The sequence below is a fragment of the Erpetoichthys calabaricus genome, chromosome 4, assembly GCF_900747795.2.
Source record: "Erpetoichthys calabaricus chromosome 4, fErpCal1.3, whole genome shotgun sequence".
NCBI classification, from domain to species: domain Eukaryota; kingdom Metazoa; phylum Chordata; class Cladistia; order Polypteriformes; family Polypteridae; genus Erpetoichthys; species Erpetoichthys calabaricus.
In genome coordinates this window covers 215,505,426-215,524,023 of record NC_041397.2, presented here as the reverse complement: position 1 = coordinate 215,524,023, position 18,598 = coordinate 215,505,426, and the positions used below count along the sequence as shown (strand labels likewise).

The window sequence follows — 18,598 nt, the reverse complement described above, 5'->3', positions numbered from 1 at the left end:
CCTATATACATTAACAAATCATTCTTTGATGAATTAGACTCAATTATAACCTAATTTATCTGGAATTCAAAACTTCCATGCATTCAAAAGGCGACTCTACAAAGACCTAAAGGAGAAGGTAGCATGGCATTGCAAACTTTCAGTTTTATTACTGGGTGGCAAATATACAAGCTATGAAGACTTGGACGTTGACACATATTTGTGAATATACACATGCCTGGTCTTCAATAGAAATAAAATCTTGCTGTACTTCTTTATATGCCCTGCCTTGTGCCCCATACAAATTATTGTCAATATACTATAATCCAATTGTCCATCAATCACTCAGAATATGGAACAAATGTAGGAAGCACTTTAAGGCAGAGAAGATTTTATCTGTTGCACCTCTACATGACAATTACCATTTTCTACCCTCTCAAACCTACACAGTACTTAATGTTTGGAAAATATCCGGGATTAAAACACTTAGAGAACTGTATACAGATAATGTCTTTGCATCTTATGAACAATTATGCTTCAAATTTAACTGTCCAGCAACACATTTTTCCACAACTTTCAAATCAGGAATGTTGCTAAGAAGAACCTTCCCATTTTTCCTCACCTTCCACCCATTTCTATTCCAGAGGCAATACTGATCAGTCTTGATGACTCAGAAAGCATCTGTACAATATGTAAAAATATTTTAAATTACCTTCTTTTCGAAGATCCCAGTGTATAGTCGGGAAAGGATCTTTTGCTTAACATCTTAGAAAAGGAGCAGCCATGCATAGCTCCATATTCATGTGACATTCAACTTAAAATCTTTTATCGAACACATTTATCTCATTACAAATTACCAAAAATATACCTAAGGCAAGTTACAACCTGTGACAGTTCCAATCTAGCTCCAGCCTCACTGGGCTACATGTTTTGGGCGTACACCAAATTAACATCATTCAAGACAAAAAATCTTTGAATGCATATTAGACAGCCTTGAGGTCACAATCATTCCTAACTCATTGACAGTCGTGTTTGGTGTACTCCCAGATGAGCTTAAAGTGGAGAAGGACAAATTGATTGTAATTTCCTTCACCTCACTACTAGCACGTAGAGTTATCTTGCTCAGCCGTAAGAATCCCAGCCCACCTGTAAGTCAGTGGATAACTGGCGTTCTATACTATTTAAAACTGGAATAAAATCAAATTCATGCTTACATGATCTGTTCAAAACTTTTTAAAAACTTAAAGATCTACTTAATAAAATTTCTGAATAAGCATTTATATTGGGCAAAAGGACATTCTGGAACTTTAATCACAGGTAAGGCAAGGGCGGTTAGCATACTGTCAGTATGAGCTGAGGAAAGGGGCACCCTTTTCACTAGCATGGGTTTGAAGTTGAGCTACCTTTACTATTTAATGTAATTGACTAAAAATTTTTTGTTGAATTGTATTTTCTTAATCAGCTAGTTGCTGCTGCCTCTCCATTGCATGCTGGCAAGCTACAACTCTCAGTACTATTTTTGAGTTGGCTAGTCATGGCAGTAGCTGTATTGCATTCTGTGGAAGAAGGTTCCTCCAGGTAACAGAGAAAATTTTCCTCTGTGTGGTGTATTTCACGTGAGAATCTGTGAAAGTGATTGTTTGATCATTGTATGGTGTTCCGCAACAGCATTTGCTCAGTGAATGAACACCTGAAGATGATACAATCGGAATACAGTTTTCTTTCAGATGCATGAGCTGACAGTTAATAAGTTGCATAGATATCTGACAAAAAGTGAAATTGCAACTCTGCCTGAAATAAAGCTAACAAGTGCATTTAACAGACTAATCTATATTATTCAGCTAGTCCATGTACTGACAAATTGTTGTACTTCAGCGCACTTGTGACTAATAATAGTGGCAACTGACGAGTACAATTAGCAGCCAATTTATCTGTTCTGTCTGAAGAAATATCGTGGTTCTCACTTTTATCTGAACACTAGTCACTAGCATAAATTTCTCAAGTTAACCAGCTTCACAACACTTAAATAAAGATTGTTGAACAGCTAAATAAGAGTAAGCATGTTATGGTTTTGTTGTGTTATCCATTGCTACTTATCAGCAAAATTGAGCAGCAACAACATTGTATATAAACATAGCTCAGATTATAAACTGATTTTCTCACATTAATTTGTGGATAAATCAAATTCCATAAGCAATCAGGCCAATTTAGTAAGAAGTATTTTTAAAACCAGTGCAGTTGACACAGTTGATGCAAACAGAGAGTTTGTGGCATAGCAGCACACAGCTGTCTGCCCGCCTGCCCAGAGGGTTAGGGTTAGGTTTGGCTTTTTTGAGAAAAAAAAATACAATTTCTACTGCAATGTAGATTGCAAATGCACAAACCATATAGCTCAGCAAAATCCTGCTTTTAGCTTTAATAAGGTATGAAAATAAGCATGTCTTAACTAAAATGGTTCTGGGCTCTTTCCACACTCTTAAATTGGTGTGGACAGCTTGATGAATGTTAGCTGCCCTTGCGTCACCAGAAAAGAGGGCCTTGGCAATGTAAAGCGCATGCTACCTGAATGCCACTAATGAAGTATTGGGAAGTGTAAAGGTTTTCTGCCATTTCTTCTCTTTGCCTTTTACATCTGAAACAGTATTTTTTAGCAGAAGTTGCTCCAAGTGAATTCATTTGTGCACTGCACAGAACCTTTTACATGGAATTTGTGATGGATTATTAATAAGCATTTACATGGTGACCTATAGATTAAGATATCTAGTAGGCTGCTTGTGAAAAAGTACTGATGAATATCATAGTAATACTAAAAAATAATATATTTTATTTATAGAGCACATTTCCCATGCTTAAAGCACTTAACATCAAGAATTTAAATGGACAAACAGATTTTTGAACATATTCTCAGCTACTGGTATGCTCATCAAGAAATAATAAATGTTTAAATGTGATGATTGCAATAACATAAGCATTGCCCCTTTAGAACAAAATTAAGAATCTGTACCAAAGTTGGTAGTGCAAAAATTAACTGTTACTGAAAAATGTAACATATAATGAATTAAAATCTCTGTAGTTGCAAAAGTATAGACTATTGCTTTTTAACTCAGTCTTCTCTTCAAGACATATGAGTTGCCCATCTTTTGAAATGTGTTATTAGTTGGTATCATTTATATATTACAATATATTAAGCACCATTATGCCAAATATGCATAGCAGCTATATTCATGATATCTATGAGTAACAACTACCGGTATCTCAGTTTAAGATGAAATTTCTAAAAAATACATGTGAAATGTGGATACTGGTCAAATGTGGATCCATTATAACCTCAGTCTGCACTCAGGTCTAAAAGAACCCAAAGCCTTGGGGTCTGATTTGTCTTCAATTTTGTTTTGTTAAAAATTGATCTATTTGTATGGAATGATTACAATAAAAATTAATAAATAAAAAAAATAAATAAAAGAACCCAAAGCCTAAATATTTGGTTTTGTTTCAAGATGGACAGCTGACACCAAGTTAAGTCCATTATTAATCAAAAATATTTTGTATTTTTAGGTGTTTTTGACTTATATATTTTATTGATATTAGTGTTGTCTTGTTTGTCTTGTTGTTAGAGTAATTGTAGTTGTGTTTTTTTCATATCATATTGATGATTTAAAATTTTATATCAAATTATTCAAGTACAGCACACATTCATATGCAGTTAAAAGATTCATCATTAAAACTAGGGCTGCCACAAATTATTATTTTATAAGCAACCAACATTTTTTGATAAAGGGAGATAGAATTCTTGACATTTACAAAAGCTTTTAATAAAATATTCCATCACAGAAATATTATCATACTACAAGAAACATGAATTTAGAACCATGTCTTGAATTCCCACTTCTTTAAGTTTGATCCCTAACCTTTCATTTGTTAAAAGCCTTTTAAAAATCATGTATATATCATACTTTTGTTACTTCCTTATAGAACTTGTCCTTTATAATCACTTCCATTAATTTACCTCTGATGGACAAAGCTTAATGGCCTATAGTTGCATAGATAAGCCTGATCATTCTGTTAATACAATGGGATAATATTCACTAGCCTCCGGCCTTTAGGAATTTCCCCAGTGTGGATATATTTTTGAAAAACATGTGCCAAGGTTTATATTTGTATTTACTTACTTTATTAAGCACTCAAGGATAAATGTTGTCTGGTCCTAGTGATATGTTAGATTTTAACCTTTTTAATCTAAACAGTACTTCTCCCTCTATAATTTCCTAATCACTAAGCACTTACTTAGTAGTCCCTGTTACTTTTCAGAGGTTAACAACTTCTTCACATGTGTAAACTCCAATAAAATGTAAGTTCAAAGTATTTCATATTTTTCTGCCAGCATATTCTAGCTCACCTTTATTTCTTCTAATATTCCTTCTTTAACCATTCTGTTACTACTGAAATATTTAAAGAATCTCTGTGTGTCTTATTTTCCCTTGTCTGTACTGTTTCTCTCCAACTACAGTATCTTTTTGCCCTCCTAATATTGGTTATAACAATTGCTTAGAAGCAATCATATGCTATTATGTTATTAGTCTTATAGGCCTTATACAGCTTTTCTCCTTTGTAACTTTCATCTTATCTTCATATTTATTGGAACAGCAAACAAATGAAAAGATAAAAAGGGTTGGGATCCTGAAGGATGCCTCGTTTAATTTGGATGTCCGTAAACTAACAAGCATAACATCTTGCTGTTCAATAAAAATGAATCAAAAGGGTTGTTAGAGGTAAAGAGCTTTGTGTCACTGTGAGGTGGTCTGGTAATAAATGTTGACTTCCAGCAGTGACTTTAGTTAAGAACCATTTGACCAAAAGGGCTGAGGTTTCATGGCGAAAGGAAGTGACCTCAATAGTCATCCGGCGGTTTCTTTTCCTCCATTGTAGGGAAACAGAACAAAACTCAATAGCGGTGTCACATTCAAAACCTTCACAGTATTAGCCTGTCATATGCACGTAAAGCTCTGTCTGCATTTGTGTGTCTGACATAATCCACCTCAGCGGTTTCCTTAATTTGTTATTGTTTGTAAATTTTGAGGGGTACTTGTCCTGCATCATATGTAAAACACTTTTTAACCTGCTGCACATCTCTTCAACTGTCTTCACACTTAAAAAAGATGCCAATTTGTGCTACTTAAACTTGGATCTTGACAAAGTTTTCCCTACTAAAAATAAATCTGTTTTAATTTTTGAATATGCACTCTGCGAAAACACTGTGAAATCATCTGTACTCCTTCTATTCTATCCTGAATATTAAAGAATACTAAGTCTATACAGGCTTCACTGGTTCTTTAATGTTAACATGAATTATGTGTAAAAGCTCCTGTTCTTGTGCTCCACTCTTTGTAAGTCAGGCCCAATTAATATTTGGGTAATTAAGGCCCCTCATGACTATAATATCCCCCTCTTATTTAAGCTGGCTCAGCTTTATATTATACAGTATATGCAAAGATGCAGCCATTTTGGAATAATGCACAGTTGTTGGGTTGCCATTACTACCCCCTGCCCTACGTAATTTTTAAACTTCCATATAGCCTATGTCTTACTTTTATTGGTAAACCCTTGTCCGTACTACTGAAACTACTCAATTAATCTTTAACACTTTATATGAATTATCTGTGGAATAAACAAGAACTAGCACTGTTACAGCTGTTTTTCTTAATTTTCTTATTTTTTCTTTAATGATGAATTTTTCACCTTTTTTTATATGGAGTAGTGTGTCTTGTGTTAAACTAAAACAATACTAAAAATACAATTAAGCAAATCCCGTAACCATTTTGAGGTAGGTGAACATACATTATTATCTTAGTATTAACGACAGATATACATTCTTTATACTGACTTAGGGTATTATTTGTTCACAGGCGAACATTGGTTAGGACTCAGGAAACTCTTCCATATTCTTAACCAGAAGAACACCAACTTTGCTCTACATGTGGCACTGGAGTCCTATGATGACACCTCTGCTTATGCTTCTTACGATAATTTCTGGTTAGAAGATGAAAACAGGTTCTTCAAGATGCATTTGGGCCGTTACGCTGGAAGTGCTGGTAAGAAATATTATTTAGTGTAGTGGTAATGCAAGAAAAAAGTAAGCAGTCTGTACATTCCAATACAATGGTTTAAATAAGTGAAAATTATGCCCATGCCATTCTTAGAGGTTTAATATTTGAAAGAAAACAAGAGAGAAGTGGACTAAATCTCACACAATCCATTTAACATTGCAATTTAACTATATCTTTGAATATGTATAATTTTAAACTTCACATGTTTTAGAAATTAAAATGAGTGGTGTGGCAATTTTAGCACTGTATACAAGATACCATAACACAAATGCACAAATATTCGCAAATCACTGTTAGTAAAATTAGAGTATTAGCAGGGTAATTCAATTATGGAGTCTGCTAAAAAGGAATTTTTGATGTATAGTAGTTAAATTATAGAATATGGCATTCAAGCAATAACAGTACAGAAGATATTTTTTATTATACAAATAAACATTTCCATTTGAACAGATTAACCCAGGAGTGTGCAGTTAGCAAATGATCTGAAAGTAAGGTGCAACATAAAATGCCTAAAAAAAGCTTAGAATGTCACAGCTGTTATTTATTCACATTGCGCCTCTGTGACAGTAATGCAAAAATAAAAAAACAGCTTATTGCTCCAGGGCTTTGAAAAAACTGGGAAGAATTGTTCAGTTTATATGAAAGGCAAATTTGAATTTGATAGCATATGTTTATATATGTGCATACTCTAATAAATAGCAGGAAATAGCACATTGAATCTTAAAATAATAATCCAGATGGGATTAAAGAAAGGTAATTAGTGTCTGCCTTTCTGCTTATTTTTAACAGTAGCTATTTCCTTTTTTTCCAATCTTTTGCTGACTTTCTTAGCAGAGTGGTGCAGAGTTTTGAACTGTAGCATGTCAGGGCTCTGAGCTCGACGCCTTTCCCTTTTTAAAGAACTGTATGGCAAGTCACTCTGTGGACTCTAGATTCTCTCACTGTGGCTGAGTTCAAGTGTGTACCCGTAGTCACACCCAGGGTTCATTTCTTGGCATTGGGTTTGTGTATTACAAAAGTATTTCTTCTATGAAGTTCTGTCTGAAAACCATCCATCTGTTCATTTTCTGAGCCTGCTCTCTCCAGTAGAGGGTCACAAAGAGCCAGAGTCTATCCTTTAGATGCAACTGAAGAACAAACTCTGGCTGCCAATGGTAGCCACAGCAATACACATTATTACTAGGCTAATTCAGAGTTAGGCAATCAGCTTAACGTTAAGTGTCGGATTGAACGGGGGAATTGGTAATACAATAACAACATGCAGACTTTAGAGAAAAAGACTTCATGACCTAAAGGGCCTCTTCACCAGATGTATATAAAGTCAGCCACTAAAAACATATTTGATTTTTGCAAATAGAAAAAAATCTGTTGAGCATTTTTAGGCTAACATTGAAAAATATGGTGTGCTGTGTCACCTGACATTACAGACAACTGATGGGTGAAGCCAAGAAAATCTGTATAAACTACACAACAAAGAGAAACATCAGGATAACAAAAAAGAAAAAAAATATGCACTGCTCAATCAAACAACTGGCACAATAGGCCATTGCCAGACTATCAAAGGTAACATCTATGCTTAAAGCATCAGAGGAAGACATTGGAGCACCACAAGGAACAGTCCTGTCCTCTTTTCTCTACATTCTACACACCTCAGACTATTCATAGATAGATAGATAGATAGATACTTTATTCATATAACACCTGGTCCTGCCACTTGCAGAAATTCTCAGATGATTCTGCATTTATGGGGTATATTGACAAAGGGGATAAGACAGAGTATAGGAGTCAGGTGGAAAAGTTAGATTCTTGGTGCAAAGAGAATTGTCTGCATCTTAACATCAGCAAAACCAAGGAACTGGTTATTGACTTTCACAACACCAAACGGCCTCCATGTCCAGTCACTATTCAATGAGTGGATGTAGAGGTGGTCCACTCCTACTAGTACTTGGGGGTCCACATTAATGACAGGTTGAACTGGAAATATGTATGAAAAGGCAGAGCAGAGTATGTTTTTTAATGTGGGAAGTGACATCCATCATATCTTCTATAACTGTGATGGCCAGTGTGATTTCCTACGCTGTGGTGTGCTGGGCTGGTAACATCACTTCAAGAGAAGCCCATCAAATCAACAAGCTAATTAAAAGGGCAAACTCAGTTCTAGGATGCACTCTGGATGCCCTGGAGGTCATAGCAAAAGAGAAAAGTAAAACTGAATTTAGTGCCGTTATGAACAATGCTGCACATCCTCTCTCTGACACACTAACATTGAGGATTTTCAACCAACCCATTATTCATCAGAAGTGTATCAAGAAACACTACTGGAGCTCCTTTATATCAACAGCAATACATCTGCACAATGCCTCAATGGTACTGTGACAGCCAAGTCAGAACTTTTCTTTCTTTTGAATTTTCTTTCTTATAGTCATTCTGGTGTGTGTTCAGACCTGTGTATTTACTTACTTATCTACCTGTTTATGTATTTATTTATTTAAAGAGCTTTTGTGAAAAGCAAAATTTCCCCCTGGGGACAAATAAAGTTTGCTTGTTCTATCTATCTATCTATCTATCTATCTATCTATCTATCTATCTATCTATCTATCTATCTATCTATCTATCTATCTATCTATCTATCTATCTATCTATCTATCTATCAAAGGGCTATTAAAGGGAACTGGCTATCAACAGAACAGATTTGTGTTCATCAAGCAAATCAAGCATCATGGCTGGCATGATAGAAAAGTTTCTTCTGATTGTCCTCCTTGCCCAACTCTTCTCATTGCAGATGGTCATGAGCTAATTTATAACAATGTGTCAAGCATCCTGACAGCCCCAGGCCAGGGACAAATAAGGATATGCAGTATTTGAGAAGAAATAAGTCAATAATAACATTAGGCTCTCAAAATGTTTCATTGTCTTATATCGATACTGCAACAAACTGCAACAGATTGGACAGGCACAGCGCAGGTTTGACCCTAAACATTTGTTTGAATAGTCTGTCACTTCAACGGCAAGACAAATGAGTTTGAAACTTCTATGCAATATTTTTTATGGAGACCAATGGGAAAAATGTGTTAAGCACAGGAAATTGTCAAGGATTTATTAGGATGTCATTAATGCAGGTCTGGATTTGCTGTATTCAGGTTTTTTTTGTATATATTTTCCTTGCAGTTATTTTAAGGTTTAATACTTCCCATTTGAAGTGTCCTAAATTGTTGAATTATTGTCTTTTTTGTTGTTTCTGATTGTTATTACTTTTCATGAACACCGCCTTGCAACTGTGCCATTGTTATAAACCGCCGAGTACAACCTTGCATTTCATATTTGAAACCAAAAAAAGCTACATTCACACTGCAGCTCATGTCCCACATTTTCATTCATATTTGACAAACATCTGATATTTTTATGGGGGTATGATTTAGCAAATAACATCTTGAAACCAAACCTTTTCAGAATGTATTTGCACTGCTCTCGTAACAACAGTTTTGCATCTAAACTGTCCACACTGCACTCATAAGTCCTGTCTCCTGTCCTTTGGAACAATTCTTTCCATGTACAAAATACTTTCTGAGATAAATACGCTCAAACAGCTCTCATCTATAATTTCTTGATTCCCTTCCTTGCCATCATAAACTGATAAATTTGTACGCATCCTGCACTGAAATGTTGTGAAGTTGAGCAACAACAGCATCTTTAAGTGTGCATCTGTCTAACAAAATCATTTATTCATTTGGTGCATTTAGGGCACATTAGTGATTGGAGCAGTCATTAAAATTATCTGAGCTGTCAAAAAAACAAAAAAAAAAACAAACAAAAAACAAAACTGTGGCAAAAATCAGGATAGAGTCACTTTTAGCTACCGTGTGGAAGTAGCCTTAAAAAAATCAGTCTTCTTTGGACAACAGCTTTAATTTGTCAACATCAGTATCCAAAAAACATTAGATGTGTGAAAATGATAAATGTAGGAACATTACATCTTTTTTTTTTCAAGGAGAGTTCCACACCTCCATTATCACAACTCTGTGGGATTGAACCTGCCTACAAACAGTTTAGTTGACAACACTCCCCACAGCATCACAGCTTTCTCCCAAAACTAAACCAAAATTGAACCAAATCAATTGGAGAATTGTGACCACTAAATATCAGCAGTTTCAGGTGCAGATCAGTTATGCAAGTCGGACTCAATGTAGATAGAACTGGTTTGCTGGGCCATTTCCCTGTCTAAAGTACAGCAATAAAACAGTGCAACCAACAGCTTCAAATCCCTTCTACCATAATGGTAAGAAGCTGTTTTATCGTGCAGTGTATGAGACTTATGATGAACATTAACTAGGTTTATCTACTCCTGTCCTTGAAGATTAATACACACATATACATAGCGATTCTACCAAAACAAAATCTTGAGTGTTGCCAATTGCCTGTCACTCTACATTATTCTACATAGGATTCTCTACACAGGGACTCACTATCTAACCAGCAGTAACAAACACGTAGGTGTCCTTGTGACACATAAAAGGTTACATGCCACTTACAATCTTTCACTTTTACCGCAGTTGTTCACATTGTTGAGGAGCGACCTCAATAGCCTTGCGAAACCCTATGGGTAGGAAAACAGCAATCTTCCCTACTCTTGGTGCCATTTTATTATTTCAATCACTCTAGATAAAAGACAAAGTATAGAAAATACAAAAGCATTATAGTATGTATTAACATATAGCAATACTAAAGAGAAGAAAATATAATAGAAAATGAAATAGATTGAAATGCCTGAATATAAACAGTCTTAGGAATGCTTCCTCAAAATCAGAAATGTCAAGGAGTGGATGTCGTCCTGGGAAGGTTTTGATTTAGCAATCAAAGTTATTCATAGATTAGATTACGTTCTTTGACCTGCAGATGAAATGGTCATACAGGTCTCAATCTTTGATGCTGCTTCCTATGTTGCTGCCCTTCTGTCATCATCTCTATGGTCCCTCGGACGAGCCATATTTATGTTAAAATGCACACATGGGATTCTGGGACACATTACATTATACACATTTGTTTAGCTTTCTTGTCCTTATGATAAATGACTCTGATGAGAGTGTTTGATCTCGTAAATACCACCGTACTTCTTCCTTTCTCAAACTATAAACAAATCTGCCCCGTTCATCCTTTCCCAGGTTATAAATTAACTGAAACACGTTCTATGGCTCTGCAGCGTGTACTTGCTTTCTTTTCTCTCCAGCATTAAATTGTGAAGCAATTAGCACAGATGCATTAAGGTTATAATTTATTAGTATAATAAAGGAGGAATGAACTAGAAAGGATGGTTGCAATGTCTCTGTTTAAAATGCAGTATATTCAGTTCATCCTGGTTCATTTGAGCAAAATGATTAAAACTTAATATAATCAAAAAACACATATAGTAAGGAAAAGTCAAATCATATCTAACATTCCATATTGTAAATTAGCGTTTACGAACATGCTGATTGTTTCTGGAGAAGCGTTATTCTTACTTAATAATGAAATCACCTTACTCACCATTAAGCATGGTTTTCAGAAAAAAACATGAATTGAAATGCAATAAATTTCTCAAGAATAATTCCATTCTTTAGCTTATCACACAACTGTGTGTTTTACTAGCACAGGAATCAAAAAGACTACATTTAGAGGAAAGAAGTAGAAGGAAAACAGATATAGTTTTATTTCCACACTTTCATTTAATCAGTTGGGGCTAGCACTTCATTTAACATGAAATGAACCAACTCAAAATAAACAGATATAAAACCTTTCAGCAATGCATCTACACACACACAGTTGCACAACCTGTGCAACGTCCCGGTCCAAGCTAATAGGCATTCATTTTGTTGATTCTGTAGCAGCATTATAAAAGTCCTTAGTGGCCATTTCAAGGACTACAAAGGCATTTTGAGTCACATACCCCATTGCAGCAGTGCAGCGCTTATTTTAAGTGGGGCAGATTATAGCACAGAAAATGGTTTCTGCATTAACAGCTCAACATGTAGTGATCAATGAATCACCTTTGTAGGGAAAAAATAAAAGTTCCACCTTAAGATATAAAATAAACTAAAGATTTGCAAATTCAACCACTCAATTTATTTCAATATAGAGATTTTTAAAACAGGGTGACCTTGAGCACCACACAGGCAGTAAAGATGAATAATGACACAGATATGAACAGCGCACATATTAGGATGTAATGTGGAGATGGACCATCCGTTCTGTAATTGTCATGATTCATGATCATTTTTTTTAATAACTAGCTGAGCTCACAAATTTACAATACTTTAAAAGGATAAATAGGCTCTGACTCGGGAACTCAAACTTGTTGATTGTCAGTTTTATAATGGGGTCCTGTTCCTGTAAGGAATTCCCTGAATTAGGATAATAATTGGCAGTCAGACTGGGTCGACTGGGTCATTAGTGCTGCTGCTCCAGTGGAGGTTTCAAACTCCAGCCGGGTCACTGTCTCTGTGGCATTTCCACAACCTTCCTGTGCCCTTGTGGATTACAATGTACAAGTTAGATACATTGGCTACTTTAAAGGTTCACTGATAAGTGTGAGTGTGCACCTGACAGGACAGATGCCATATCCAGGGCAGTTAATACTGCTAGGACAGACCCTGTATTAGAGTAAGTGGGCTAAGAAAATCAGTGTATAAATAAATTACTTTTATAAGTGGCTTTTGTTATTCTTTAGGGGGAATTATCCTTTATGTCAGGGGTAGGCAACGTCGGTCCTGGAGTGCCACAGTATGTGCAGGTTTTTGTTCCAACCCAGTTCCTTAACGAGAACTCAATTATTGCTGATGAAGCACATATTGCTTAAGTGACATTTTGATGCTTCATTTTAGTGGTCTCGCTTGTTAAGGTTCTCCAACCTTAATTGCTTATTTCAATCTTAAACTGCTGCATTCAGTGTTTTAATTGCTCCTTATTAGCAATAAGATGTAAAAGACAAAGCAGCCAGCAGTTCTCCAGCTAGCTTTTTTCCAGTTACATCTGTGTGTGTTCATCATGCACGGTTTGATTTAATAAAACACTTAATAGAAAAATGTGACAGACTGAAAATGATCTGTTTTAGGCTTCATATCATTTGGATGATATCCTTGGAAAGGAAAAAAATCTACAATATAAGAGCCTTACATTGCACAGACTAACAAGCCATAAAATTAAATAAGGTCTGAGATTGGCAATGATTGGTTTCTAATTAAGCAATTGGGTTGGAATGAAAACCTGTAGCCACTGCGGCTCACCAGGACCGACATTGCCTACCCCTGTTTTACATCTTATTGCTAATAAGGAGCAATTAAAACACTGAATGCGGCAGTTTAAGATTGAAATAAGCAATTAAGGTTGGAGAACCTTAACAAGCGAGACCACTAAAATGAAGCATTAAAATGTCACTTAAGCAATATGTGCTTCATCAGCAATAATTGAGTTCTCGTTAAGGAACTGGGTTGGAACAAAAACCTGCACATACTGTGGCACTCCAGGACCGACGTTGCCTACCCCTGCTTTATGTCATTGCCCTTTGGGGTGGCACGGTGGCACAGTGGTAGCGCTGCTGCTTCGCAGTAAGGAGACCTGGGTTCACTTCCCGGGTCCTTCCTGCGTGGAGTTTGCATGTTCTCCCCTTGTCTGCGTGGGTTTCCTCTCACAGTCCAAAGACATGCAGGTTAGGTGCTTTGGCATTCCAAATTGTCCCTAGTGTGTGCTTGGTGTGTGGGTGTGAGTGTGTGTGTGTGCCCTGCGGTGGGCTGGTACCATCCCCAGGGTTTGTTCCTGCCTTGCACCCTATGCTGGCTGGGATTGGCTCCACCAGACCCCCGTGAGCCTGTGTTAGGATATAGCGGGTTGGAAAATGACTGACTGACTGATTGGCCTTCAGAGACAAAACAGGGTAATTGGATAGGTATTTGTTATGTTCACATTGGAGGTAATGAATAAATCTCTTTGATGAGAGGAAATTTTTAAGAGCAGCTGAAATGAACAAATGTTTATTTAGAGAACAATGAAGCCTGTTATGGACTGGCACTGTGTCTGAGCGTTGCTCCTGTCTTGTGCCAAATGATTTCTGGGATTGGCTCCAGCTGCCCAGTGATCCTGTCCTGGATAAGTGGGTGCGAAAATGAATAGATGAATGGATCAATGACAGAATAATATGAATTGAATATCTTTATAGTGGCCCCAAAACCCAATCACTAACTAAATCCATGAGTCAAAAAAAAATCCAGAAGAGTCTTTCTTAATAAGGATGAATGTGGGTATGTCTGTGTTACATGAGTGTGCCCAGTGATAGGTTGCTGACCCATTCAGTTCTGGTTATTTCTTCATGCATGGTGTGGCCAGCCCCATCAACCCTGAACTATTTTTAACAGGATTAAAACTAAATGGAACAATAAATGGCTGTTGAACTGGATTAAGCAGTTTTGTGTCAGCAGTGGCTTCTTCCTGCACCACAACTCTTCGGCTGTGACTTCTCACAAGGAGACTGAGCAAGTCTGTTGGCATGTTAGACTTGGCAGACAACGCATGCGTTTTACAGAGTGCAGACTGGGATGAGCTGAAACCTTCAGAGCTAGAATGAGCAGAGAAAAAAAAAATCTTTGTTTGAAGCTGAAATCCAAAAAACAGCAATCTGAGACACAGGCAAGGAATCTGAAAAGAAGAAAAAAAAAAAACAGGTAAAACACAGGGAAAGATTTCAAACACTCTTGGTAAAAATTAAAAGTCAGAAAAAGAAATCAAGGATCAAAATGGGACCCTGGGATACAAGAAGAAAAGTAACACCAGTTAAAACAGAATCCTAAAGGGTGGGCAAAAAGTCAAAAAAGGTCAAATGTTGTAAAAATCACAAAAGGAGCTTGACAGTAGGCTTTTGCAAAGATGGATTGTCTCTGTCAGGCTCTATCTTTACACCTCTTGACCCTCCCATCACGTGCCTACTACCTGATTAATGTTGCATTGCCACAGACAGCAGTAGGACCAGTTAGATAAATTACAGGAAAAAGGACCTGCTAATCATGAGAGTGTGAGAAGAGGTGGGATAAGGGGTAGCAGTTTGATATCTGCAGTTCTTGTCTTTACCTTTTGTCATGTTAAAATTTCATTATTTTACACATCAGATTGACTTTAATTCTATGTATGACATTAGCCATAAATAATTAAGTCTGTTTTTGGCAAGAGGGAATAAACACAAACCCTACCTTAATGTGGCACTTTGAGCTACATTATTTGTATGAAAATGTGCTATATAAATAAATGTTGTTGTTGTTGTTACAGGGACAGTGACCAGGCCAAGAACTCAGGATATTTGAGGCGGCGCTAAACACAGTGCCACCCTCCTATATTTAATTTAATTAATGACATGACCCTGTTGGCCGGTGGTATTTATAGAAGCATGATCAATTTTGCTAATGAGAACAGTTGATTCATTGTATGTGGAGAGGCTGGTTAGTTAGTATCTAAACTGTAGACTAAAATCAGCATGTCATCTACAGGGCTCCTAATGAATGGCAAAGCATTTGTTACACTTTGTTCCCTAGTCTCACTCTTTTCTTGAGATTTCTGCATTTCATTCTAACCGGGCTCCATTTAAAAGCCATCAGTAATGAAACAAAGCTGTTTTGCCTGTATGGTCATAAATCAGCCATAATGTGAAATCGGAGAAGGTGTTTGGGTCAATATGCACATGGCACAAGACTGCTGGTAATCCATAATTGTAGATAACTGAATGTGTCTGTGTTGTTTGGTGTTGTTGACTGGAACAAAGTGAATTTCTACTGATGCATAATAAAGGTACTCCACTCCAGTTTAATGTATTGAAGTCCAGTAGACCAAAGGGAATGCGTCCTCCATATGCAGCAAAAAAATTCAAAAAGACCTAAACAAGTTTCAGAATTGGGAAAACACTTGGAAATTGCAGTTTAGTGTAGAAAGGTGAAAAGTGCTACACGTGGGCAAAGGGAACATCAATTATAAAAACAAGATGGGAGACACTGTCATATAGGAATATCCACTGAAAATTAATTAAAGGTTTATGTTGAAACTGTGATTTTGTTATCTGAGCAATGTGCAGAAGCATTATTAGAAAGGCAAATAAAATGTTATTTTAAAAACTGTTGACTATAAATTGTTTGATGTTATGCTTAGACTATATAATTCACTAATGAGATTGCAAAAAGACATAGCAGCACTTGAAGCTGTTAACCGGAGAGCAACCAAGTGCATCTCAGGACTTCAGGACAAGTCCTACTCTGACATACTCAAAAAATTAAACCTGTTTAGTGTCGAGCAGAGTAGACTGCATGGGGACCGAATCCAGACCTTCAAAATCCTCAAAGGCATCGATCAAGCAGGTCCAGCAACATTCTTTCAGCTTAAGGGTGAATCACGTTCTTGAGAACAGCAGTGCATTTAGGACCAAAGCCATGATGCAGTTCTTTATGTTGTGGGAATCAGGAATCTAGACAAACTACTGAGACATGTAGTTGAAGCAGAAACTTTGACAACCTTTAAGAAGCATTGGGATGAGATACTGGGACACCTCAGTTATTAGCTAAACAAATGGGCTTGATGGACTGAACGGTCTCCTCTTATTTGTCATATTTCTTAGGTACTCTTATACTAGTCCAGGTGTGCCAATGAGTTATAGAAAAGCCACTTTGGTGGGTAGTATACCCATGAGAAAGTTTGTACTTTAGTTTGCTTTTACTAGCTGAAATTCTTTTATTTCTAAACATCTTTCTTAAAGAAAGCCACTTGTAGCTGGCATAAAGCAGCGACAGTGTTAATGCCTGCACTGCTCCTTTACAAGATATAATGTTAACAGTTCCTTGCATCTCTTCATCAGGGAATTATTTTATTCATTTTTTATTTAAGCAGACAGACAGCTCTAAAGTACTAAATGATTGAAAATGAACTTAAATATCTGAACACAATTTAAGTTTAGCACTTATTGCTTGGAACAGAATAAAAACCAATCTGCCGTCTTATTTTAAACACGCTTGATGTGTATGAAATGTGCTATAGAAGAAGTCTAAATAATAAGAATGGAATAAATGACTTTGCCTCTGATAAAAGAAATAAATAATATGGTTAATGAAAATGTGCAGGCTTTGCAGCGCTCTTAGCCTAGGAATAAACTGTCAGCTGTTTCAATTGTTTATCTTTGTAAAATGTATTATACTGAAAGCCCCCTTGTGGATTTTGGACTGGCTATATATTCAGACATTTTTTTTTGCCCCTGGTAGAATTGAATAATAAGAATACTAAAAAAATAGACATATCTAGTAAAGGCATTCTTTTTTCCATTTTCTGTCCATATTTAATGGGTTGCCCCACTCAAAATGACCCATAGCCAAGGATTCTGGCAAAACTGGGAATATTTATAGACAAATAAGTCCAAAATTCAACAATATTGATCCATAGTTAGAAAGGTGTTTTACATTTATTTCTATGAATGCAAATCTTTTTTTCTTTTTTTTTATTGCTTGACAGGGGATGCTTTTCGTGGGTATCGACCAGAAGACAACCAGAATTCAATGCCGTTCAGCACATTTGACATTGACAATGATGGCTGTGCTCCCTTTTGTACAATTGATGGCTATGCAGTGGAAAGCTGCAGCAATAAACACAACAAAACTGGATGGTGGTTTAATCAGTGCGGCATGGCTAATCTGAACTCAGATTCTCTTGACGCAGACAGCTCTGTTCACCCGACCCTGCGCTGGGATACTTGGACTCAGAATGGAATTGCCGTCAAAATCAAATCTGTTACCATGAAAATAAGGAGAGTGTACAATCCACATTTCAGTTAAAGGTCTTCTGTAAATGGTGCTACCTTCTAGCTATGGCGGAGCTATTATGGAAAAACAGGTTAGTGTTGTATCAAAAGAAAATCAGTTGTTACAGTGGTGATCTTGAAGAGTGATTTTTGTTATAATTTTAATTTTACAAGGACTTGTTTGTCCCTGTAGGCACGAGAGCAGGCCATGTTTAAAAAAATAAATGTTGAAACGTTATTGAGTGTTTAATTCGCATTCACTTTTGATACAGATATTGAAAACGTATTCATGCGGAGGCAAATGAAAGCACTGTGAGGGTCTCATACTCAAAAGTTGGCTGTATGCTGTGATGCAAAAAAGACAAAGCAGTGCTTACTGAGGCCCATTACGCAGTCTATCTTCAATAAATTATAATTAACTTAAACAAATGTCTGCTGGGGCCACAGTTTATTTTTAACATTGTCATCACAACTTGGATATTTTCTAATAAATGTACTTTTTACTGATTTATTGTCATCTCAGAAAACTAGATGGCTTCTTAAATTATGCAAGTCAGGAAGCACTTTTTTATTCAAAGAGTTGTGGGAATCTGGAATGAGATATTGGGACAGCATTGCTATCAGCCAAACAAACAAGACTGACGGACTGATGGGTCTCCTCTCGTTTGTCACATTTCTTAGATTTAACATGGGGGTTGGTGACAGAATTGCCACTCCAGCCACTTTA

General features: G+C 36.4%; 1 protein-coding gene across 1 annotated transcript in view; it reads left to right on the top strand.

The window, feature by feature from the left end:
• The window catches only part of angptl5 (angiopoietin-like 5), a 63,909-nt gene extending 45,800 nt beyond the window's left edge, over positions 1 to 18,109 (top strand). The window contains exons 7-8 of the mRNA XM_051926468.1: positions 5,883 to 6,068; positions 17,586 to 18,109. Of these exons, the coding sequence (XP_051782428.1) occupies positions 5,883 to 6,068; positions 17,586 to 17,905 (506 nt within the window). The 3' untranslated portion in view covers positions 17,906 to 18,109. The remainder of the gene's footprint in view (positions 1 to 5,882; positions 6,069 to 17,585) is intronic.
• The last annotated feature ends 489 nt before the right edge of the window (positions 18,110 to 18,598 follow it).